We start from the raw sequence: 25,000 nt of genomic DNA, 5'->3' as shown, positions 1-25,000 counted from the left end.
TCCCACATTCTCCCCCCACTCCCCGTGGGAGCGAGTCCCACATTCCCTCCACTCCCCGTGGGAGCGAGTCCCACATTCTCCCCCCACCCCCCGTGGGAGCGAGTCCCACATTCTCCCCCCACTCCCCGTGGGAGCGAGTCCCACATTCTCCCCCCACTCCCCGTGGGAGCGAGTCCCACATTCTCCCCCCACTCCCCGTGGGAGTGAGTCCCACATTCTCCCCCCACTCCCCGTGGGAGCGAGTCCCACATTCTCCCCACTCCCTGTGGGAGCGAGTCCCACATTCTCCCCACTCCCCGTGGGAGCGAGTCCCACATTCACCCCCATTCCCTGCGTACGGATGTTTCTCTCGAATTCCCTGTTGGATTTATTAGTGAGAATGTGATAATTGTGGGCCGAGGGTGGGGTCAGAAAGATAATGTTGCAGCTCGTAAGAGAATCCAAGTTATCAATAGGTGAGAAATGTGTTTTGTTTCACCTTTGAGCCGACTCGCTGCACTTTACCTTTTGTGTAATAGCGCTTCTCTCGGTTTCCATAGATGATGATTCTCTGGAGGAAATTGGCCATTGCCCCTGATGCCAGGAACCTCTCCATCAGGGGAAGCGTCTCAAAGTACCTGATGTCCAGGGTGAAGGGGTTAGAGGGCGGTGGCCACGTACAGAGTTCCACCAGCTCCGCGACAATCTCCCAAATCTGCCCCTCTGTGGAGAACGAAGGAGATTGTCATCGACTTCAGGAAGCGTAAAGGAGAACATGCCCCTGTCTACATCAATAGGGACAAAGTAGAAAGGGTCGAGAGCTTCAGGTTTTTAGGTGTCCAGATCACCAACAACCTGTCCTGGTCCCCCCCATGCCGACACTATAGTTAAGAAAGCCCCACCAACGCCTCTACTTTCTCAGAAGACTGAGGAAATTTGGCATGTCAGCTACGACTCTCACCAACTTTTACAGATGCTTCATAGAAAGCATTCTTTCTGGATGTATCACAGCTTGGTCTGGGCTCCTGCTCTGCCCAAGGCCGCAAGGAACTACAAAGGGTCGTGAATGTAGCCCAATCCATCACGCAAACCAGCCTCCCATCCATTGATTCTGTCTACACTTCCCGCTGCCTCGGGGAAAGCAGCCAGCATAATTAAGGACCCCACGCACCCCGGACATTCTCTCTTCCACCTTCTTCCATCAGGAAAAAGATACAAAAGTCTGAGGTCACGGACCGACCGACTCAAGAACAGCTTCTTCCCTGCTGCCGTCAGACTTTTGAATGGACCTACCTCGCATTAAGTTGATCTTTCTCTGCACCCTAGCTATGACTGTAACGCTACATTCTGCACTCTCTTGTTTCCTTCTCTATGAACGGTATGCTTTCTCTGTATAGCGCGCCAGAAACAATACTTTTCACTGTATGTTAATACATAGAACGTAGAAAAACTACAGCACAATACAGGCCCTTCAGCCCACAATGTTGTGCTGAACATTGGGAGCGACACGGTAGCACAGTAGTTAGCACTGCTGCTTCACAGCTCCAGGGTCCTGGGTTCGATTCCCGGCTCGGGTCACTGTCTGTGTGGAGTCTGCACATTCTCCTCGTGTCTGCGTGGGTTTCCTCTGGGTGCTCCGGTTTCCTCCCACAGTCCAAAGATGTGCGGGTTAGGTTGATTGGCCATGCTAAAAATTGCCCCTTAGAGTCCTGTGATGCGTAAGTTAGAGGGATTAGTGGGTAAATATGTAGGGATGTGGGGTAGGGCCTGGGTGGGATTGTGGTCGGTGCAGTCTCGATGGGCCGAATGGCCTCTTTCTGTGCTGTAGGGTTTCTAAGATTTCTAAGATTCTAAGAACATGTCCCTACCTTAGCAATTATTAGGCTTACCTATAACCCTCTATCTCACTAAGAAATCATAGAAATCATAGAAACCCTACAGTGCAGAAGGAGGCCATTCGGCTCATCGAGTCTGCACCGACCACAATCCCACCCAGGCCCTATCCCCACATATTTTACCCGCTAATCCCTCTAACCTACGCATCCCAGGACTCTAAGGGGCAATTTTTAACCTGGTCAATCAACCTAACCCGCACATCTTTGGACTGTGGGAGGAAACCGGAGCACCCGGAGGAAACCCACGCAGACACGGGGAGAATGTGCAAACTCCACACAGACAGTGACCCAAGCCGGGAATCGAACCCGGGACCCTGGCGCTGTGAAGCAGCAGTGCTAATCACTGTGCTACCGTGCCGCCCACTAAGTTCCATGTACTTATCTAAAAGTCTCTTAAAAGACCCTATCGAATCCGCCTCCACCACCGTTGCCGGCAGCCCATTCCACGCACCCACCACCCTCTGAGTGAAAAACTTACCCCTGACATCTTGGCGGCACGGTAGCACAGTGGGTTAGCACTGCTGCTTCACAGCTCCAGGGTCCTGGGTTCGATTCCCGGCTTGGGTCACTGTCTGTGTGGAGTTTGCACATTCTCCTCGTGTCTGCGTGGGTTTCCTCCGGGTGCTCCGGTTTCCTCCCACAGTCCAAAGATGTGCGGGTTAGGTTGATTGACCAGGTTAAAAATTGCCCCTTAGAGTCCTGGGATGCGTAGGTTAGAGGGATTAGCGGGTAAAATATGTGGGGGTAGGGCCTGGGTGGGATTGTGGTCGGTGCAGATTCGATGGGCCGAATGGCCTCCTTCTGCACTGTAGGGTTTCTATGATTCTATGATCTCCTCTGTACCTCCTCCCCAGCACCTTAAACCTGTGTCCTCTTGTGGCAACCATTTCCACCCTGGGAAAAAGCCTCTGACTGTCCACTCGATCAATACCTCTCAACATCTTACACACCTCGATCAGGTCACCCCTCTCGCCCAGTTAAGGTGATTTGCAGACAGGCATACGGTCAAAGACATTACCATTCCGCTGCCAGTCCTGCGTGGCGTTCAGCTTCAGAGGGCTGTCCCTTGCCGCCCAGGACCCGCCGGTCGTTTTAACGAGACGCTGGCAGTTGGATCGGATCCAAACGTACGGGCACTGGTACTTGGCATAGCAAGCCAAGAGGAAGAGAGTGCAGTTCAGTTCCTGTTGGAGAGAGGCAGGGCGATTACATATCGTTAAGCGCCAAACGGGAGCAGGCGAGGCGAAATGAACCGCAGAACGGGGGCGCAGCAGCGTGAGGGCATCAGGCTGCCCCTCTCCCGAGAGCAGGTCCATTTGGCTGCAAAGAGGGCACACCGCACGCTTACTTACCGGGAGCACAATTTCTCGATCACAGGGAGATGCTGGAGGCAGCCCCGTGTCCCCGTGTCCGCAACCGCTCATTCTGAGGAAGAATAGAAAGAAATCTTGAATACGAGAGGGAAGGAGGACGGGAGGAGTGAAGGAAGAACACAAAGACATCAGAGATAGGAGCAGGAGTGGACCATTCAGCCCATCGAGCCTGTTCCCGCCATTCAAGGCTGACTTTGGGCTTCAACTCCATTTTCCCGCCCATCGTTTAATTCCCTGAAACTCTGTCCGACGCACAGCCAGAAATATATCCAACGATGGAGCACCCACAATCCTCTGGGGGAAGAGAGAATTTCAAAGAGCCACAACCCTCCGAGTGAAGAGGTTTCTCCTTATCTCAGTCCAAAATGGCCGCCCCCTTACCCTGAGACTGTGCCCCACCCCCATGTTTTAGATTCTCCCGACCAGCGGGGACCGATCTCTCAGCCTCCATCCTGTCAAACCCCCTCAGAATCTTGCCTGTTTCGGTGAGATTGTCTCTCGTTTGAGGACCAGCCGTGTTTCGTTCCCCTCGTGAAGCCTACGTCAAACTTCTAGGGCGGGATTTTATGGCCTCACTTGCTCCGAAATCTTGCCTGAGATCAATGGACCTTTCCATGGTCCGTCCCTCGCCCCGCTCCCAATTCCTGTGGCGGGCGGGGCGGTAAAATCGTGTCATTGGCTGGTTTTTCCCCATGGTAAGAAGTCTCACAACACCAGGTTAAAGTCCAACAGGTTTATTTGGTAGCACGAGCTTTCGGAGTGTTGCCCCTTCGTCAGGTGAGTGGGAGTTGTGTTCACAAACAGGGCACATAAAGACACGAACTCAATTTACAAAATAATGGTTGGAATGCGAGTCTTTAGACGTAATCAAGTCTTAAAGGTACAATGTGAGTGGAGAGAGCGTTACGCACAGGTTAAAGAGATGTGTATTGTCCCCAGCCGGGACAGTTAGTGAGATTTTGCAAGCCCAGGCAAGTTGTGGGGGTTACAGATAGTGTGACATGAACCCAAGATCCCGGTTGAGGCCGTCCTCACGTGCACGGAACTTGGCTATCAGTCTCTGCTCAGCGACTCTGCGCTGTCAAAAGTGCTACCAAATAAACCTGTTGGACTTTAACCTGGTGTTGTGAGACTTCTGACTGTGTTTACCCCAGTCCAACGCCGGCATCTCCACATCATTTTCCCCACGGCACAGGTCACATGACTGCAGTGAACCAGACGGTACTCTTAGCGACGACTACATTTCAGAACCTCAAACAGAGATCGCCTCTCATTCTTCTAAACTCCAGAAGATCAAGGCCCAATTTAGCCAGCCTTTCATCAGAGGACAACCCCTCCCTATCCCAGGGACCAATTAAATTGAACTTACTGCATTGCCTCCCATGTAGGCTTATCCTTCCTTAGATATGGACAGGAAAAGGCTGGGCATTATTTCAGATGCGGTCTCATCAAAGCCCTGAATAATTGTAGTAAGGCTTCCGTAATTTTGAGCTCCAATCCCCTTGGAACACAGCTCAAGGTGCCATATATTCTGGCCCTTCCCGCCAGTGGGATCTTGCCGGATAATCCCACCCCGGATCCCAGTTTGGCGTTCTATCCAAATGGTAGCGGAGGGAGTAGGGGGCACGGAGAGGGGTCTAAGGCTGGGTCGAACATAGCCGCCCCTACAGGTAAGGGGGAAACCGGCCGGTCTCCCGAGGGGAATGCCGGACATGATTCCAGGCCCAGAATCCGCACAGGAATATCGAACGGGGGCGGTATTGCCTTGTCAGCCCCGATGAGCCTTGACCAATGAAACAGGGAAGGGACGGCATTCCAGGGATCCGCGCTTTGGCCACATCCGGCAATGTCCGGGAAGGGGAAAGGTTAAACACTGGTTAGATTCGGAAACACAAGCCGGCTTTTTCCTCCTCCCAGCCTGCCAGGAATTCCGAGCATTTCCCGTTTCTGTTTTGGGAATTTCCCGCCACTTTTGCCAACTGTTCCAATTGATCTGTACCTGATTGAGAGAATCATAGAATTCCTACAGTGCCGAAGAGGCCATTCGACCCATTGGATCTGAACCGACTCTGAAAGAATATCTTACCTAGGGCCACACCCTATCCCCGTAATCCCACACATTTAGCATGGCCAATCCCCCTTACTCACACATCTTTGGACACTAAGGGGCAATGTAGCATGGCCAATCCACCCAACCCGCGCATCTTTGGACACTAAGGGGCAATTTAGCATGGCCAATCAACCTAACCCGCACATCTTTGGACACTAAGGGGCAATTTAGCATGGCCAATCCCCCTTACTCACACATCTTTGGACACTAAGGGGCAATTTAGCATGGCCAATCCACCGAACTCGCACATCTTTGGACACTAAGGGGCAATGTAGCATGGCCAATCCACCCAACCCGCGCATCTTTGGACACTAAGGGGCAATTTAGCATGGCCAATCCATCTAATTTACACATCTTTGGACACTAAGGGGCAATTTAGCATGGCCAATCCCCCTAACCCGCACAGCGTTGGACACTAAGGGGCAATGTAGCATAGCCAATCCACCTAACCTACACATCTTTGGACACTAAGGGGCAATTTAGCATGGCCAATCCACCTAACCTACACATCTTTGGACACTAAGGGGCAATTTAGCATGGCCAATCCACCTAACCTACACATCTTTGGACACTAAGGGACAATGTAGCATGGCCAATCCACCCAACCCGTGCATCTTTGGACACTAAGGGGCAATTTAGCATGGCCAATCCATCTAATTTACACATCTTTGGACTGTGGGAGGAAACCGGAGCACCCGGAGGAAACCCACGCAGACACGAAGAGAATGTGCAGACTCCGCACAGACAGTGACCCAAGCCGGGAATCGAACCCGGGTCCCTGGCGCTGTGAGGCAGCAGTGCTAACCCACTGTGCCACCGTGCCAGTGAACCTGGCTGCCTACACGTGCTGCTGGCGGGTGGGGGGAGGTTGGGGGTCGGAGGTAGCAGAATTCTTTTACCTTTTCTGTGATCGCAGTGACATCAGCAGAGATTGGTCAGCGTAAGGCAGCTTGGAAGCTTCCGGATCCTCGCCGGGAGAACTAGCCAGACTCCCGGGGAAACTAGCGGACGGCCAGCTCTGCAAAGAGACGGGAAGGAAGAGATTGGCTCGCGGGTCAGAGCGGTGCACGTTACAACAGTAGGAAGAGGCCTTTCTGCCCATCGTGCAAGTGCGTGTGGGGTAGAATGACTTAGAAAGCATTGTGGGGAAAAACAGACATTCTCTCAAAGCTAAAATAAAGGTACAACACTGCAGATGCTGGACAGCTGAAATAAAATGCTTTTTAGCACGGCCAATGCACCCTAACCAGCACGTCTTTCGGACTGTGGGAGGAAACCGGAGCACCCGGAGGAAACCCTTGCAGACACGGGGAGAATGTGCAGACTCCGCACAGACAGTGACCCCAAGCCGGGAATCGAACCCGGGTCACTGGCGCTGTGAGGCAGCAGTGCTAACCCACTGTGCCGCCGTACTTGGCAGGGTGGGATTACGGGGTTGGGGCCTGGGTGGGTTTGCTGTCAGTGCAGGCTCGATGGGCCGAATGGTCTCCTCCTGCACTGCAGGGATCCTGAGATTCGATAATAAATGCTGATCCAGCCACGTCCCGTAACCTAAATTGAAAAGAAAATTGACGGTAGCCGTCACGGCTGACTGAGGTAAGCTTTCAATTCCAGAATTGTTACCCGCTGTGGTGGGACTTGAACCAGCCTCGCGAACAGGGCCTCGGGATGGCTGATCCAGTGATGTCCCCAATACGCCATCGTCGCCCTCCCCTGGCCGTGTCTGGTGCTGCAGAGGCTATGAACGCGGCACAGGCCCGCCCGGGGGCTGCCGCGTAGGGGTCCGGTTCTTCACTGGTGCCTTTCCCCGCGAGGGAATGTCTCTCACTTACTGCGGCTGCATTCGCAAAGCGCCCAAGGCAGTTCAGGACAATACTCACGTTGACATCTTCATTCAGCATCGTAAGGAGCAGCTCCTCTCGGCCTCTCAGCCAGGGCTGGAAGTAGCGAAAACCCTGGGGAGGGGGACAAACAACCAGTAAGGATGGGCAACAACACCTCCTCCCCCATCATCCTCAACACCGGTGCCCCACAAGGCTGTGTCCTCAGCACCCGACTATACTCCTTACCCACCTATGACTGTGCGGCCAAATTCCCCTCCAACTCCATTTTCAAGTTTGCTGACGACACCACCGTTGTGGGTCGGATCTCAAACAATGACGAGACAGAGTACAGGAATGAGACAGAGAATCTGGTGAACTGGTGCGGCAACAATAATCTCTCCCTCAATGTCAACAAAACAAAGGAGATTGTCATCGACTTCAGGAAGCGTAAAGGAGAACATGCCCCTGTCTACATCAATGGGGACGGAGTAGAAAGGGTCGAGAGCTTCAGGTTTGTAGGTGTCCAGGTCACCAACAACCTGTCCTGGTCCCCCCCATGCCGACACTATAGTTAAGAAAGCCCCACCAACGCCTCTACTTTCTCAGAAGACTGAGGAAATTTGGCATGTCAGCTACGACTCTCACCAACTTTTACAGATGCACCATAGAAAGCATTCTTTCTGGTTGTATCACAGCTTGGTCTGGGCTCCTGCTCTGCCCAAGACCGCAAGGAACTACAAAAGGTCGTGAATGTAGCCCAATCCATCACGCAAACCAGCCTCCCATCCATTGACTCTGTCTACACTTCCCGCTGCCTCGGGGAAAAGCAGCCAGCATAATTAAGGACCCCACGCACCCCGGACATTCTCTCTTCCACCTTCTTCCATCGGGAAAAAGATACAAAAGTCTGAGGTCGCGTACCAACCGACTCAAGAACAGCTTCTTCCCCGCTGCCGTCAGACTTTTGAATGGACCCACCATATATTAAGTTGATCTTTCTCTACACCCTAGCTATGACTGTAACACTACATTCTGCACCCTCTCCTTTCCTTCTCCCCTATGTACTCTATGAACGGTATGCTTTGTCTGTATAGCGCGCAAGGAACAATATTTTCACTGTATCCCGATACATGTGACAATAATAAACCAAATCAAAAGGTCAATGTAAAAGATCTGGTGTCCGTTATTTTGATACAGAAGACGGGGGGGGGATGAGTTCCCTCTGTTGTCGATGACCAATATTTAATCCCTCATCCAACATCGCGAAAACAGATCATCTCATTGCTGTCGGTGGGATCTTACTGTGTACAAAATGGCTACCACATTCCCTCAGCCGATCAGCTATTGGGGGAGCAGTTCCAGGAGCCCAGCCTCACTTCCAATTCCTTCTGCTCTTACATTCAAGGTTACTACGGCTTCGAACAAGGAAGTACTTTATCTTTTTCGAAGAGCGGATTCCCCTGTCTCCCTGCGAACCCGCTTACCTGCAGCGATCCCAGAACAATTAAATCTCCCAGAAACTCCTGAAGCTTCTTCACTTCCTTCATCTTGTCCTGGAAACACAGCACAGGAAACAAATCAGCAGGAACTGGGAACCATAGAATCCCTACAGTGCAGAAGGAGGCCATTCGGCCCATCGAGCCAGCACCGACCACAATCCCATTCCGGTCCTATCCCCGTAACCCCGTGCATTTACCCGAGCTAGTCCCCCTGACACTAAGGGGCAATTTAGCATGGCCAATCCACCTAACCCGCACATCTTAGGACTGTGGGAGGAAACCCGAGCAGCCGGAGGAAACCCACGCAGACACGGGGAGAACGTGCAGACTCCGCACAGACAGTGACCCAACGCTGGAATTGAACCCGGGTCCCTGGTGCTGTGAGGCAGCAGTGCTAACCACTGTGCTACCGAGTCGTCCTGGCAACTTACCCAGGTCCACCCCTCCACCCTATTTCCACACATTTAGCATGGCCAGTCCACCTAACCTGCACATCTTTGGACACTAAGGGACAATTTAGCATGGCCAATCCACCTAACCCACACATCTTTGGACACTAAGGGACAATTTAGCATGGCCAATCCACCTAACCTACACATCTTTGGACACTAAGGGACAATTTAGCATGGCCAATCCACCTAACCCGTACATCTTTGGACACTAAGGGACAATTTAGCATGGCCAATCCACCTAACCCGTACATCTTTGGACACTAAGGGACAATTTACCATGGCCAATCCACCTAACCCGTACATCTTTGGACACTAAGGGGCAATTTAGCATGGCCAATCCACCTAACCTGCACATCTTTGGATACTAAGGGACAATTTAGCATGGCCAATCCACCTAACCTACACATCTTTGGACACTAAGGGGCAATTTAGCATGGCCAATCCATCTAACCTGTACATCTTTGGACACTAAGGGGCAATTTAGCATGGCCAATCTACCTAACCTGCACATCTTTGGACACTAAGGGACAATTTGGCGTGGCCAATCCACCTAACCTGCACATCTTTGGTGTGTGGGAGGAAACCAGAGCACCCGGAGGAAACCCACGCAGACACGGGGAGAACGTGCAGACTCAACACAGACAGTGACCCAAGCCGGGAATCGAACCTGGGTCCCTGGCGCTGTGAGGCAGCAGTGTTAACCACTGTGCCACCGTGACAAGATTGGGGAAACAAGCAGTTGAGAAGACAGAGAAAGATGTTTCAAATTCCAATTGCGGGCCAAGTTAGCTGGTCGTAGTTGTTTAAAGGTTTTTTAAAAATTATTAGCGTCAAAAATATGTTTACATTAACACTACAATGAAGTTACTGTGAAAATCCCCTCGGCGCCTGGTTGGGTAACACTGAGGGAGAATTTAGCACGGTCAATGCACCCAACCAGCACGTCTTTCGGACTGTGGGAGGAAACCGGAGCACCCGGAGGAAACCCACGCAGACACGGGGAGAATGTGCAAACTCCACACAGACAGTGACCCAAGCCGGGAATCGAACCCGGGTCCCTGGAGCTGTGAGGCAGCAGTGCTAACCACTGTGCTACCGTGTCGCCCCAAGTTTCTTTTGAGTATAGGAATTGGAAAATCATGTTGCAGCTGTATAAGACTTTGGTTAGGCCACATTTGGAGTATTGTGCACAATTCTGGTCACCACACTACCAGAAGGATGTTGATGCATTGGGAAGGGTGCAGGAGAGATTTACCAGGATGTTGCCTGGTTTGGAGGATATGGACTAAGAAGAAAGGTTGAACAAACTTGGATTGTTTTCATTGGAGCGTCGGAGGATGAGGGGGGACCTGATAGAGGTTTACAAGATTATGACAGGCTGGGGTAGTGTGGAAAGTCAGAGTCTTTTTCCCAGGGTCAATGACTCGGGGGCATAGGTTGAGAGCGAGAGGGGGAATGTTCAAAAGAGATGCAAGGGGCAAGTTTTTCACACAGAGGGTGGTGAATGCCTGGAACGCGCTGCCAGAGGAAGTGGTGGAAGCAGATTCCATAACAACATTCAAGAGGTATCTGGATAGGTAGATGAATAGGCAGGGAATAGAGGGATATGGACCACGCAGAGGCAAGAAAATATTAGAGAGACATCTGTGTCAGCACAAACTTGGAGGGCCGAAGGGCCTGTTCTGTACTGTTCTTTGTTCTCTTGTGTTGGAGACAATCTTTGCCTGGCACTTGTGTGGCATCCATTCCCCCCCACCCCCAATCTCTGTACCTCTCACCCCAAGCTTATGAATCTGTGTCCCCTAATTCCTGAACCTAGTGGGAACCTTATTTAAACTTGTCATAATCTCGTACGTTTCTATTGGATCTGTGCGCCAAGGGATCGGCGTGTTTCTGATATCACAAATGGCGTTGTGACTTCAAAAATAACTTCATTGCCTCGGAAGCAAACTTACCAACCAGCTGACTTCAGGAAGCGTAGTGAGAACATGCCCCTGTCTACATCAATGGAGATGATGTGAAGATGGTCAAAGGTTCAAATGTTTAGGTGTCCAGATCACCAACAACCTGTCCTGGTCCCCCCCACGCCGACACTATAGTTAAGAAAGTCCCACCAACGCCGCTACTTTCTCAGGAGGCTAAGGAAATTTGGCATGTCAGCTACGACTCTCCCCAACTTTTACAGATGCACCATAGAAAGCATTCTTTCTGGTTGTATCACAGCTGGGTCTGGGCTCCTGCTCTGCCCAAGACCGCAAGAAACTACAAAGGGTCGTGAATGAAGCCCAATCCATCACGCAAACCAGCCTCCCATCCATTGACTCTGTCTGCACTTCCCGCTGCCTCGGGGTAGCACGGTGGCACAGTGGTTAGCACTGTTACCTCACAGCGCCAGGGACCCGGGTTTGATTCCCGACTTGGGTCACTGTCTGTGTGGAGTCTGCACGTTCTCCCCGTGTCTGCATGGGTTTCCTCCGGGTGCTCCGGTTTCCTCCCACAGTCCGAAAGACGTGCTGGTTAGGGTGCATTGGCCGTGCTAAATTCTCCCTCAGTGTTACCCGAACAGGCACTGGAGTGTGGTGACTAGGGGATTTTCACAGTAACTTCATTGCGGTGTTAATGTAAGCCTACTTGTGATGCTAATAATAAATAATAAAATAAAAGCAGCATAATCAAGGACCCCACACACCCCGGACATTCTCTCTTCCACCTTCTTCCGTCGGGAAAAAGGTACAAAAGTCTGAGGTCACGTACCAACCGACTCAAGAACAGCTTCTTCCCTGCTGCCGTCAGACTTTTGAATGGACCTACCTCGCATTAAGTTGATCTTTCTCTGCACCCTAGCTATGACTGTAACACTGCATTCTGCATTCTGCACTCTCTCCTTTCCTTCTCCCCTATGTACTCTATGCTTTGTCTGTATAGCGCGCAAGAAACAATACTTTTCACTGTATCCCAATACATGTGACAATAATAAATCAAATCCTTCTCCCCTATGTACTCTATGAACGGTATGCTTTGTCTGTATAGCGCGCAAGAAACAATACTTTTCACTGTGTCCCAATACATGTGACAATAATAAATCAAACCTTCTCCCCTATGTACTCTATGAACGGTATGCTTTGTCTGTATAGCGCGCAAGAAACAATACTTTTCACTGTATCCCAGTACATGTGACAATAATAAATCAAATCAAATCAAGGCTGGGGAAGGCACCTTTGCATAGAAATCGAGAGAGAATAGTGAATAATTTTTTAAAAATGAGCGTGGAAGACGATGCGGAATGAAAGGTGACTTACCTCTGCTGCTGAACTCATGTTAAAATCTCCCGTACACAGCGAGAGGGGCAAATAGAAAACTGTGGGTGGAAAGACAAAATATTTCAGTTTGAGCGCAGAATTGCAGACTGAAAACCTTCCCGCAGAATCTTTTCAATGCCCGTACTTGGCAACGTCACCTTTATTTAGCTGCAATTTTGCCCAGAAAGCTTTTTTTTTTGCCAATTATTTTGTTGCCTCTGCAGCCAATTTTAATTTTGCCGGAGGATTCTAAAAGCTGATTGCTGGGAATGCAGCAACTGGGTGCGAATTCTGCAGCATCGATCCTCTGCAGACAGGGACAATTTGCTGCAGTGGGAGAGGATGGAGAGGGTTTGCCTTAGCAACCAGGCCCAGTCTCCCCTAGCAACCACATCCAGGCTGGGAGGGACCACACCAACGAGCGCTGCAACTGGCGCAAGATGGCACCTTTCCATCACATTGACTATTCTAGAACAAAATACAAGCTGGAAAGTTTATCTCGGCCTGGCAGGTCGATATTTAACTGTTACTGGTCGCAATGCATCGCTCTTACCGGCATTCAGGGTAAAATACAAGTGTTCCTGTCTGTTCCCACAGCGCCTCCCTGGTGTTGGGAGGCCCCCACTGCAGCTTGATGTCGCAGCGCTCTCCCCCTTGTGTTGGGAGGCCCTCACTGCAGCTTGATGCCACAGTGCTCTCCCCCTTGTGTTGGGAGGCCCTCACCGCAGCTTGATGCCACAGCGCTCTCCCCCTTGTGTTGGGAGGCCCTCACTGCAGCTTGATGTCGCAGCGCTCTCCCCCTTGTGTTGGGAGGCCCTCACTGCAGCTTGATGTCGCAGAGCTCTCCCCCTTGTGTTGGGAGGCCCTCACTGCAACTTGATGCCGCAGAGCTCGCCCCCTTGTGTTGGGAGGCCCTCACTGCAGGTTCATGCCGCAGAGCTCTCCCCCTTGTGTTGGGAGGCCCTCACTGCAGCTTGATGCCGCAGAGCTCTCCCCCTTGTGTTGGGAGGCCCTCACTGCAGGTTCATGCCGCAGAGCTCTCCCCCTTGTTTTGGGAGGCCCTCACTGCAGGTTCATGCCACAGCGCTCTCCCCCTTGTGTTGGGAGGCCCTCACTGCAGGTTCATGCCACAGAGCTCTCCCCCTTGTGTTGGGAGGCCCTCACTGCAGCTTGATGTCGCAGCGCTCTCCCCCTTGTGCTGGGAGGCCCTCACTGCAGGTTGATGCTGCAGAGCTCTCCCTCTTGTGTTGGGAGGCCCTCACTGCAGCTTGATGCCGCAGAGCTCTCCCCCTTGTGTTGGGAGGGTGACACTGCAGCTTTGGGTGCCACACCGCCCCCTGTGCTTGGGAGGACCTGAACTGCAGCTTGGCACATCCACCCCATCCACCCACCTCATCCCCATGAACCCAACATTTTCCACGGCCGATCCACCTAACCCGCACATGTTTGGACTGTGGGAGGAAACCGGAGCACCCGGAGGAAACCCACGCAGACACGGGGAGAACGTGCAGACTCCGCACAGACAGTGACCCGAGCCGGGAATCGAACCCGGGTCCCTGGCGCTGTGAGGCAGCAGCGCTAACCCACTGTGCCACCGTGACACATTAGGAGATTATACGGCGCCATTAATGCCTCAAATCACTTTACAGCCAATGATGCCCATTCGTCGCGCACTCATTGTCGTAATCTCGGAAACATGGGAACCAATTTGTCCACAGCAAGTTCCCACAGAGAGAACTGTGCTCCAGTTGATTTGATTTATTGTTGTCACATGTATTGGGATACAGTGAAAAGTATTGGTTCTTGCGCTCAATACTGACAAAGCATACCGTTCATAGAGGAGGAAAGGAGAGAGTGCAGAATGTAGTGTTACAGTCATAGCTAGGGTGTAGAGAAAGATCAACTTAATGCGAGGTAGGTCCATTCAAAAGACTGATGGCAGCAGGGAAGAAGCTGTTCTTGAGTCGGTCGATACGTGACCTCAGACTTTTGTATATTTTTCCCGAAGGAAGAAGGTGGAAGAGAGAATGTCCGGGGTGCGTGGGGTCCTTGATTATGCTGACTGCTTTTCCCCAAGGCAGCGGGAAGTGTAGACAGAGTCAATGGATGGGAGGCTGGTTTGCGTGATGGATTGGGCTACATTCACGACCTTTTGTAGTTCCTTGCGGTCTTGGGCAGAGCAGGAGCCAGACCAAGCTGTGATACAACCAGAAAGAATGCTTTCTATGGTGCATCTGTGAAAGTCGGTGAGAGTCGTAGCTGAGATGTCAAATTTCCTTAGTCTTCTCTGGTAAAACTGGATAACGAGAGGCGCGAGTCAGCGATTGAGAATGACACGAGTCGGAGGAAGACAGTGAGGGCACCTGGGCCACATTTATTTTATAAATTAACAGAAACATCGAGTGCTTTAACCGAAGAACCAACAGGAACTGCTTCACCGCAGCAAACCCCGCTCTGCAGTCAGAGTAACCGGCGCACAGGAACCAGGCTGAGGGCAGGGATGGGAAGGGGGACAGACAAACTCAGGACAAGACGGGAAGCAGGGGAGGGGTAAAATTCAGCTCAGGGCACAGACGATGGAGCAGGTTCCCTCCGGATTCTTTGCCTCTGAACGATACAGTTCCCGGTGAGCGTTTGCTCAGCGTTTCGGATCCTGCGTGGGCTCCAGTCGGAGCAGGAGCCGGGGTTTTAACCAGCCCGGGCAGAGAAGAAAGGCAGGCCGCGGACAAAACTGTCCAGCTTGGTGCGGAACAGTTCGCTCTGAATGGGTTCGTTCATACTGCACAGAGGATTCTTCACCACCAGGTCCACAAAGATCTACAGGAGGAAAGCAAAGGCAATCAGATTCCAGTCTGTAACTCACTCCCGGGTATCTGTTATTCTATATATAAACCACCCCGAACCCCTCGATTAGATTCCGGTCTGTAACTCACTCCCGGGTATCTGTTATTCTATATACAAACCACCCCGAACCCCTCGATTAGATTCCAGTCTGTAACTCACTCCCGGGTATCTGTTATTCTATATATAAACCACCCCGAACCCCTCGATTAGATTCCAGTCTGTAACTCACTCCCGGGTATCTGTTATTCTATATATAAACCACCCGAACCCCTCGATTAGATTCCGGTCTGTAACTCACTCCCGGGTATCTGTTATTCTATATATAAACCACCCCGAACCCCTCGATTAGATTCCAGTCTGTAACTCACTCCCGGGTATCTGTTATTCTCTATATAAACCACCCCGAACCCCTCGATTAGATTCCGGTCTGTAACTCACTCCCGGGTATCTGTTATTCTATATACAAACCACCCCGAACCCCTCGATTAGATTCCAGTCTGTAACTCACTCCCGTGTATCTGTTATTCTATATATAAACCACCCCGAACGCCTCGATTAGATTCCAGTCTGTAACTCACTCCCGGGTATCTGTTATTCTCTATATAAACCACCCCGAACCCCTCGATTAGATTCCAGTCTGTAACTCACTCCCGGGTATCTGTTATTGTATATATAAACCACCCCGAACCCCTCGATTAGATTCCAGTCTGTAACTCACTCCCGTGTATCTGTTATTCTATATATAAACCACCCCGAACCCCTCGATTAGATTCCAGTCTGTAACTCACTCCCGGGTATCTGTTATTCTATATATAAACCACCCTGAACCACTCGATTAGATTCCAGTCTGTAACTCACTCCCGGGTATCTGTTATTCTATATATAAACCACCCCGAACGCCTCGATTAGATTCCAGTCTGTAACTCACTCCCGGGTATCTGTTATTCTCTATATAAACCACCCTGAACCCCTCGATTAGATTCCAGTCTGTAACTCACTCCCGTGTATCTGTTATTCTATATATAAACCACCCCGAACCCCTCGATTAGATTCCAGTCTGTAACTCACTCCCGGGTATCTGTTATTCTATATATAAACCACCCTGAACCACTCGATTAGATTCCAGTCTGTAACTCACTCCCGGGTATCTGTTATTCTATATATAAACCACCCCGAACGCCTCGATTAGATTCCAGTCTGTAACTCACTCCCGGGTATCTGTTATTCTCTATATAAACCACCCTGAACCCCTCGATTAGATTCCAGTCTGTAACTCACTCCCGTGTATCTGTTATTCTCTATATAAATCCCCCCGAACATTTTTAATTGGACAGGTCACAGCTGCTCTGTGGCACCCCCAAGAGGCCACTCCATACATAGCGAGCCAGGCCGAATGGATCAAAACGAGTGATTTGCATTTACGTAGCGCCGTTCACCGGAATTCACCAAGCACTCTCCAGCCAATTAGGGACTGTGTTTGACGTGTCGCCGCTGTCGGGAATGTGCCAGTCCATTTGCCCGCAGGACGCTCCCAGAAGCAGTGATGGATAAATCTGTGCTCGTTCCGGGGTGAACGTTGGTTCGAGCAGGAGCGACAGCTGGCCGAGGACTCACCGTGCTGTAGATCTGACCCAGGACGTCCCGGATGTTCCCGACCCCGAGGTCTGTGTTCATGATGATCTTGATGCCCGTGGCGGTCTCGTAATAATGGAGCTTGTACTTACTCGTCTGGAAGGATAAGAAGCCATCTTTACTGCTCCCAGGTGTTAAGGAGCGGAACCTGGCATTTATATAGCGCCCCTTCACATCCTCAGGATATCTCTGCCGGCAAACTTCCCTTTGGAAGTGTGGTCGCCGTGGCAACTTAGGAAACGCGGCAGCTAAACTGTGCACAGTAAGATCCCGCTAACAGAACTGTGGCCGGATTATCTGTGTTTTTACTTTTTGGAAATAACACGGGCTGAGGGGATAAATATTGGCCAGAAGACGGGAAGAATGCCCCCCCCTCCACTTAGAGCGAGGTCGGAAGCGGCTATTTCACACTTGTGTGTGCTGCCTGGTGCTGGAAAGGAACTACAAAGATCCCACGCTTCCAACCAACTTAGAAAGTGTCTGTTTCCAAGTCATAGCAGTTTACCGGAGATGAGGGGTGTAGCTTATGAGGGGAGGTTGAGTAGACTGGGCCTGTACTCATTGGAGTTTAGAAGGCCGAGGGGGGATCTTATAGAGACCTATAAGATAATGAAGGGGCTCGACAGGGTAGAAGCAGCGAGGTTATTTCCACTTAGAAAGGAAACAAGAACTAGAGGACACAGCCTCAAAATAAGGGGGACTCAGTTTAGGACAGAGTTGAGGAGGAACTTCTTCTCTCAGAGGGTGGTGAATCTCTGGAATTCTCTGCCCATTGAAGCAGTGGAGGCTACCTCGTTAAATATGTTTAAGTCACAGGTAGATAGATTTCTGATCAATAAGGGAATTAAGGGTTATGGTGAGCGGGCGGGTAAGTGGAACTGAACCCACTATCAGATCAGCCATGATCTTATTGAATGGCGGGGCAGGCTCGAGGGGCTAGATGGCCTACTCCTGCTCCTATTTCTTATGTTCTTACAGCGTGGAAACAGGCCCTTCGGCCCAACTTGTCCATGCCACCCAGGTTTTTTAAAACAACTCAGCTCGTCCCAATTGCCCACATTTGGCCCACGTCCCTCTATACCCATCGTACTCATGTTACTGTCTAAATGCTTTTTAAAAGATAAAATTGTGCCCACCTCTACTGCTACCTCTGGCAGCTTGTTCCAGACACTCACCACCCTCTGTAGGAAAAAGTTGCCCCTCTGGACACTTTTGTATCTCTCCCCTCTCTAAGAAGTTCCATAACAGAGTGGAAGGACGGAGTCAGATATCATGTGGAATGACTCACGAAAGTGATACTTTTGTCTTGGGGATAATTTTTATAGATTAGATATAGAAGGGATTGTTGCGTAAAGGGGTGTTTATTTGTGATTCTGACTAAGTAGGAAAGTTTTTTTTCGGGGGAAATGGTCTGGAAGACTAATTTTAACTGTGTAAATGTGACCCTGTGCGTTTGGGTTTTCTTTAACAAATGTTTTCATTTAATATTTAAAATCTCCCAAAAGTGTTACTGGAATTTTGACTTCAAGGACACGTTTGTGTTCAAAACACAAAAAAGAAAAAAAAGAGTTGTGATAGCTTGCCAAGTTTCCCTTTGGGATTTGGTTTCGGTTTGCGTGGCAATTGCTCCCCGCCATATCGTAACAAAACGTGCAATAAAAGCAGGAAATGCTGGAGAAACTCAGCAGGTCGGGGAGCATCTGCGGAGAGAGGAGAGTTAATGTTGCGAGTCCGAATTAATTCTTTCGGAACGTTAACTCAGCTTCACTCTCTGCATGGACGCTGCCAGACTTGGTGAGTTTATAGAAAAAAAGATAGGAGGGGGAGGCCATTCGGCCCTTCGAGCCTGCTCCACCATTCATCACCAACATGGCTGATCGTCCAACTCAATAGCCTAATCCTGTTCTCTCCCCATAACCTTTGACCCCGTTCGCCCCAAGTGCTGTATCCAGTCGCCTCTCGAATACATTCAATGTTTTGGCATCAACTACTTCCTGTGGGAATGAATTCCACAGGCTCACCGGGTGAAGAAATGTCTCCTCATCTCCGTCCTAAACTCCATCTACCCCGAATCCTCAGACTGTGACCCCTGATTCTGGACTCCCCCGACCATCGGGAACATCCTCCCTGCATCTACCCTGTCCAGTCCTGTTAGAATTTTATAAATCTCGATGAGATTCCCCCCCCCCCTCATTCGTCTGAACTCCAGTGAAAACAATCCTAACCTGGTCAATCTCTCCTCATACATCAGTCCCACCATCCCCGGAATCAGCCTGGTGAACTATCTAGCACTTTCTGCTTCAACTGCACGTTTCCAGACTGCGCTATTTTGCTGCTGCGGGCGGGTTTGCGTTAGGACAGGGCAGCAAAGGATACAAATCAACAGGAGACATCTTGTTGACAAAGGATCGGATGGAGAACAGCATTCCGTACATCAGCTGATATTCCTGGAAGAGACAGACATGGTAAGTCATTCATTCTATCTGGGTGGCACAGTGGTTAGCACTGCTGCCTCACAGCGCCAGGGACCCGGGTTCGATTCCGGCTTGGGTCCGGAGTTTGCACATTCTCCCTGTGTCTGAACAAAGAACAATACAGCACAGGAACAGGCCCTTCGGCCCTCCAAGCCCATGCTGCTCCCTGGTCCAAACTAGACCATTCTTTTGTATTCCTCCATTCCCACTCCGTTCATATGGCTGTCTCGATAAGTCTTAAACGTTCCCAGTGCGTCCGCCTCCACCACCTTGCCTGGCAGCGCATTCCAGGCCCCCACCACCCTCTGTGTAAAATATGTCCTTCTGATATCTGTGTTAAACCTCCCCCCCTTCACCTTGAACCTATGACCCCTCGTGAATGTCACCACCGACCTGGGGAAAAGCTTCCCACTGTTCACCCTATCTATACCTTTCATAATTTTATACACTCTATTAAGTCTCCCCTCATCCTCCGTCTTTCCAGGGAGAACAACCCCAGTTTACCCAATCTCTCCTCATAACTAAGCCCCTCCATACCAGGCAACATCCTGATAAACCTCCTCTGTACTCTCTCCAAAGCCTCCATGTCCTTCTGGTAGTGTGGCGACCAGAACTGGACTCAGTATTCCAAATGCGGCCGAACCAACGTTCTATACATCTGCAACATCAGACCCCAACTTTTATACTCTATGCCCCGTCCTATAAAGGCAAGCATGCCATATGCCTTCTTCACCACCTTCTCCACCTGTGACGTCACCTTCAAGGATCTGTGGACTTGCACACCCAGGTCCCTCTGCATATCTACACCCTTTATGGTTCTGCCATTTATCGTATAGCTCCCCCCTACATTATTTCTCCCAAAATGCATCACTTCACATTTATCAGGATTGAACTCCATCTGCCATTTCTTTGCCCAAAGTTCCAGCCTATCAATATCCTTCTGTAGCCTCTGACAATGCTCCTCACTATCTGCAAGTCCTGCCAATTTTGTGTCGTCCGCAAACTTACTGATCACCCCAGTTACACCTTCTTCCAGATCGTTTATATAAATCACAAACAGCAGAGGTCCCAATACAGAGCCCTGCGGAACACCACTAGTCACAGGCCTCCAGCCGGAAAAAGACCCTTCCACTACCACCCTCTGTCTTCTGTGACCAAGCCAGTTCTCCACCCATCTAGCCACCTCCCCCTTTATCCCATGAGATCTGCGTGGGTTTCCTCCGGGTGCTCCCGTTTCCTCCCCAAAGTCCAAAGATGTGCAGGTTAGGTGGATTTGCCATGCTAAATTGCCCCTTAGTCTCGGGGGACGAGCTAGGGTAAATACATGGGGTTATGGGAATAGGGCCTGGGTGGGATTGTGGTAGGTGCAGACTCGATGGGCCAAATGGCCTCCTTCTGCACTGTAGGGATTCTATTCATTTCAAAGCCCCTCCCCAGTCTGTGGGGTTCCTTCTCATCCCCACGATAAAAGACTACAAGCACCAGCCTTTTTAAGACTGGTGCTCCAATAGTTACAGTCCCCTGCCTTGTATGGATTCCTCTAAAGTTACGAGGCATGGACGTTAGCGATGAACGACACTTCACCCAAGGCCTCGTATCCTGCCTGCCTTCAACGACAGTGACAAAATAGCGGCTTGGCCGCACACAACTTGAATCTTGCTGAAAAAATACATGCTGCTGAAGTTTTTCACACTGCACTCATCAGGACAAACGCAAGAATGCCAAATTTCAAACAAACAATCGCCGCAATTTATGCCACAGGGGTGCTGATTGGTTGGCAAGTCAACTCTGATTGGCCGAGGAGTTGCCATGGGAAATGCAACGGGGAACTATAGGTTTCCCCAAGCGAGCCAAATTCCAGCACCGGTGCAATGCCAGGGATGGAGGCCCAGCAAACCGATCAAACCCAAACAGAATGTCTGCCGTTACATGTGATTCTGCAATTGGGCAGCATTTATTGAATAATCTTGAGTGCGCTAACAGCTAAACCCAGCCTGTGGGGTTCCTTCTCATCCCCACATTAAAAGACGAGAAGTCTTTTTATTGAGAAGTCTCAATAAAAGACTAGAATGCCCTTTTTAAGACAATCAGCCAGTTTAAGATAATCCGTCGAGCTTGTAACTTGGCCCAGTTACATTTGGGCCACCCGCATCCCACATTCTTCCCCAACCCATCCTTGGACCCCCACCCCTCCCGGCCCCCAACCCCTCCTTGCCTCGGACTCCCCCCAGCTGGTGACCAGAGTTCACAATCTCCCCAAAGATGTGCACAACAAGATCCCAGAAAGGTCACCGTGACGACAGGCAGACCCTCCGGGACAAGCCACTTACCTGCTCCCGGGAGATGCCGGCGTGTTTCTTGCGATTCCACTCGCTGTAATGGAGGCACACGCCGTTGCGGTCGAAGATGTACAGGTTGTGGACGGTCATCTGGTGGGAAACACAAGAGTCAGGAGACGGAAGCAAAGCTGGTCCGAGGCGCGTCACGGGTTAACCAGAACTAGCCCCAAGTCCCGGAACTTTCTAACTGCCGCTGATCTTCAGTGCCACATACACAGTGTCTACATCAATGGGGATGAAGCGGAAATGGTCGAGAGCTTCAAGTTTTTAGGTGTCCAGATCACCAACAACCTGTCCTGGTCCCCCCCATGCCGACACTATAGTTACGAAAGCCCCACCAACGCCTCTACTGTCTCAGGAGGCTAAGGATATTTGGCATGTCAGCTACGACTCTCACCAACTTTTACAGATGCACCATAGAAAGCATTCTTTCTGGGTGTATCACAGCTTGGTATGGGCTCCTGCTCCGCCCAAGACCGCAAGGAACTACAAAGAGTCGTGAATGTAGCCCAATCCATCACGCAAACCAGCCTCCCATCCATTGACTCTGTCTACACTTCCCGCTGCCTCGGGGAAAAGCAGCCAGCATAATTGAGGACCCCACGCACTCCGGAAATTCTCTCTTCCACCTTCTCCCGTCGTGGAAAAAGATACAAAAGTCGGAGGTCTCGTACCAACCGACTCAAGAACAGCTTCTTCCCTGCTGCTGTCAGACTTTTGATTTATTGTCACATGTATTAGTACACAGTGAAAAGTATTGTTTCTTGCACACTATACAGACAAAGCATACCATTCATAGAGAAGGAAAGGAGAGGGTGCAGAATGTAGTGTTACAATCATAGCTAGGGTGTAGAGAAAGATCAACTTAATGCAAGGTAGGTCCATTCAAAAGTCTGATGGTCTTATCATATATTAAGTTGATCTTTCTCTCCACCCTAGCTATGACTGTAACACTACATTCTGCACTCTCTCCTTTCCTTCTCTATGAACGGTATGCTTTGTCTGTATAGCGCGCAAGAAACAATACTTTTCACTGTATCCCAATACATGGGACAGTAATAACTCAAATCAGTCAGTTCCTCCTTGCCCCAGATACTCAGAATTATAGCAGGGCCCGAGACACCCCGTAGCCTCTGGGGTGGGCATTACAAATCCTGCCACCATCTCCGGAAGAAAAGGTGCCCCTGGGGTCGGGACGATCTTAATTGTTAGAAACATCGCTGATCACCGCTGACGTTGGGATCTTGCTGACTGTGAGGTGGTGGCTGCTGTTGATTCTGCCACGCCGCATCAATGAACTGCCCTTGTTAAAAGGCGGCAGCGGTAGCTTGGGATGAGGAAGTTGATATATAAATGCAGCTTCCTCCTTTGCTGTTCAGGCTCTCTGGCTCTGCACGGAGTGGTTCTCAGTCTCTCCCATTCTTATTTCCAGACCCCATCCCCAGGGTGATGCAGACACCCCCCTGCAGGAGGGGAGGAGCAACAGCCTCTACCCCCCATAGGGTGATGCAGACACCCCCCTGCAGGAGGGGAGGAGCAACAGCCCCTACCCCCCACAGGGATAGACACCCCCTGCAGGAGGGGAGGAGCAACAGCCCCTACCCCCCACAGGGATAGACACCCCCTGCAGGAGGGGAGGAGCAACAGCCCCTACCCCCCACAGGGATAGACACCCCCTGCAGGAGGGGAGGAGCAACAGCCCCTACCCCCCACAGGGATAGACACCCCCTGCAGGAGGGGAGGAGCAACACCCCCCAGGGTGACACAAACACCCCCTGCAGGAGGGGAGGAGAAACACCCCCCAGGGTGACACAAACACCCCCTGCAGGAGGGGAGGAGAAACACCCCCCAGGGTGACACAAACACCCCCTGCAGGAGGGGAGGAGAAACACCCCCCAGGGTGACACAAACACCCCCTGCAGGAGAGGAGGAGCAACAGCCCCTACCCCCCACAGGGTGATGCAGATACCCCCCTGCAGGAGGGGAGGAGCAACAGCCCCTACTCCCCACAGGGATAGACACCCCCCTGCAGGAGAGGAGGAGAAACACCCCCTACCCCCCAGGGTGACACAAACACCCCCTGCAGGAGGGGAGGAGCAACAGCCCCTACCCCCCACAGGGTGATACAGACACCCCCCCTGCAGGAGGGGAGGAAGAACATTTCCACCCCCAGGGGGACAGACACCCCCTGCAGGAGGGGAGGAGGAACAGCCCCAGCTCCCACCTTTGCTGCTTCCTCTCAGGCAGGGACTCAGGCAGCGCTCCGGGCAGCCCTGGGGTGACGGAGGGTCCTTCTTCACAGAAGGACGACGCTGCGATTTGAATCGAAAGGGCGGCGATCCGGAGCGGGTGAGTCTGTGACCCGCCTCCAGGGCGGGAACCGCCTCTAATCAACCCGGGCCCGGGGGGCGGCACTGAGCCCCCAATCCCGGGGAGGCGGGGAATTGAGGAGGCGGGACAGGCGCCGCGCCGGGCAGCCCCGCTCCCCCTCCCAACGGGGACCGTTGGGGTCCTTCCGGCAACGGGCGGCGCGGCGCTGATGACGCGGGAGGAGCGCGGTTGCCACGGGAGACAGAGGCTGAGGCGCTGAGAGAGAGAGGGTGAGGAGGGGAATGTGGGGAGGGGAGGGGAATGAGGGGAGGGGAGGGGAATGAGGGGGAGGGGAGGGGAGGGGAATGAGGGAGGGGAGGGGAGGGAGGGGAATGAGGGGAGGGGAGGGGAATGAGGGGAGGGGAGGGGAGGGGAATGAGGGGAGGGGAGGGGAGGGGAATGAGGGGAGGGGGAATGAGGGGAATGAGGGGAGGGGAATGTGGGGAGGGGAGGGGAATGAGGGGAGGGGAGGGAGGGGAGGGGAATGAGGGGAGGGGAGGGGAATGAGGGGAGGGGAGGGGAGGGGAATGAGGGGAGGGGAGGGGAGGGGAGGGGAATGAGGGGAGGGGAGGGGAGGGGAATGAGGGGAGGGGAGGGGAGGGGAGGGGAATGAGGGGAGGGGAGGGGAATGAGGGGAGGGGAGGGGGAGGGGAATGAGGGGAGGGGAGGGGAGGGGAAGAGGGGAGGGGAGGGGAGGGGAATGAGGGGAGGGGAATGAGGGGAATGAGGGGAGGGGAATGAGGGGAGGGGGGGGGTGGTGGGGTGGGTTTGGGTTGGGGTGGTTGTTTTGTGGGGGGTGGTGGGTGGGGTTTGTTGGGGGGGGGTGTGGGTTGTTGGGTGTGTGGGTTGGGGTTTTTGTTTTGGGGTGTTGGGTGGTTTTGTTGGGTGTGGGTGGGGGGGGGGGTTGGGTG

General features: G+C 51.8%; 2 protein-coding genes and 1 long non-coding RNA gene across 4 annotated transcripts in view; all 3 read right to left on the bottom strand.

Annotated features, from left to right (window-relative positions):
- The window catches only part of LOC144481640 (uncharacterized), a 7,927-nt gene extending 1,468 nt beyond the window's left edge, over window positions 1–6,459 (bottom strand). The window contains exons 1-4 of the mRNA XM_078200774.1: window positions 6,257–6,459; window positions 3,227–3,299; window positions 2,893–3,058; window positions 505–702 (exon numbers count right to left, since the gene is read on the bottom strand). Coding sequence (XP_078056900.1) covers window positions 505–702; window positions 2,893–3,058; window positions 3,227–3,299; window positions 6,257–6,459 — 640 coding nt within the window. The remainder of the gene's footprint in view (window positions 1–504; window positions 703–2,892; window positions 3,059–3,226; window positions 3,300–6,256) is intronic.
- A 778-nt stretch (window positions 6,460–7,237) lies between these two features.
- Window positions 7,238–12,484, bottom strand: LOC144481666 (uncharacterized). Its single transcript, XR_013495752.1, has 3 exons — window positions 12,431–12,484; window positions 8,665–8,733; window positions 7,238–7,312 (listed from the first exon to the last, which is right to left on the bottom strand). It is a non-coding gene; the product is annotated as an uncharacterized LOC144481666 (long non-coding RNA).
- Window positions 12,485–14,779: 2,295 nt separating this feature from the next.
- Window positions 14,780–24,215, bottom strand: trappc1 (trafficking protein particle complex subunit 1). Of its 2 annotated transcripts, none has more exons than XR_013495766.1 (5): window positions 23,944–24,101; window positions 21,711–21,809; window positions 19,283–19,353; window positions 15,923–17,027; window positions 14,780–15,781 (listed from the first exon to the last, which is right to left on the bottom strand). XR_013495766.1 is itself a non-coding variant. In XM_078200889.1 (5 exons), exons 2-5 carry the CDS (start codon window positions 21,807–21,809, stop codon window positions 15,119–15,121), a joined length of 438 nt encoding a protein of 145 aa, XP_078057015.1. In that variant the 5' UTR covers window positions 23,944–24,215; the 3' UTR covers window positions 14,780–15,118. The 2 variants fall into 2 exon arrangements, 1 of the variants encoding a protein (XP_078057015.1); XM_078200889.1 differs by having other exon boundaries at window positions 14,780–15,247; window positions 16,889–17,027; window positions 23,944–24,215.
- Window positions 24,216–25,000: the final 785 nt, after the last annotated feature.

This window comes from Mustelus asterias, chromosome 31 (genome assembly GCF_964213995.1).
Source record: "Mustelus asterias chromosome 31, sMusAst1.hap1.1, whole genome shotgun sequence".
In the NCBI taxonomy this organism is placed as follows: domain Eukaryota; kingdom Metazoa; phylum Chordata; class Chondrichthyes; order Carcharhiniformes; family Triakidae; genus Mustelus; species Mustelus asterias.
The sequence above is the reverse complement of the archived record's forward strand: the minus strand, read 5'-3'. Positions and strand labels throughout refer to the sequence as shown.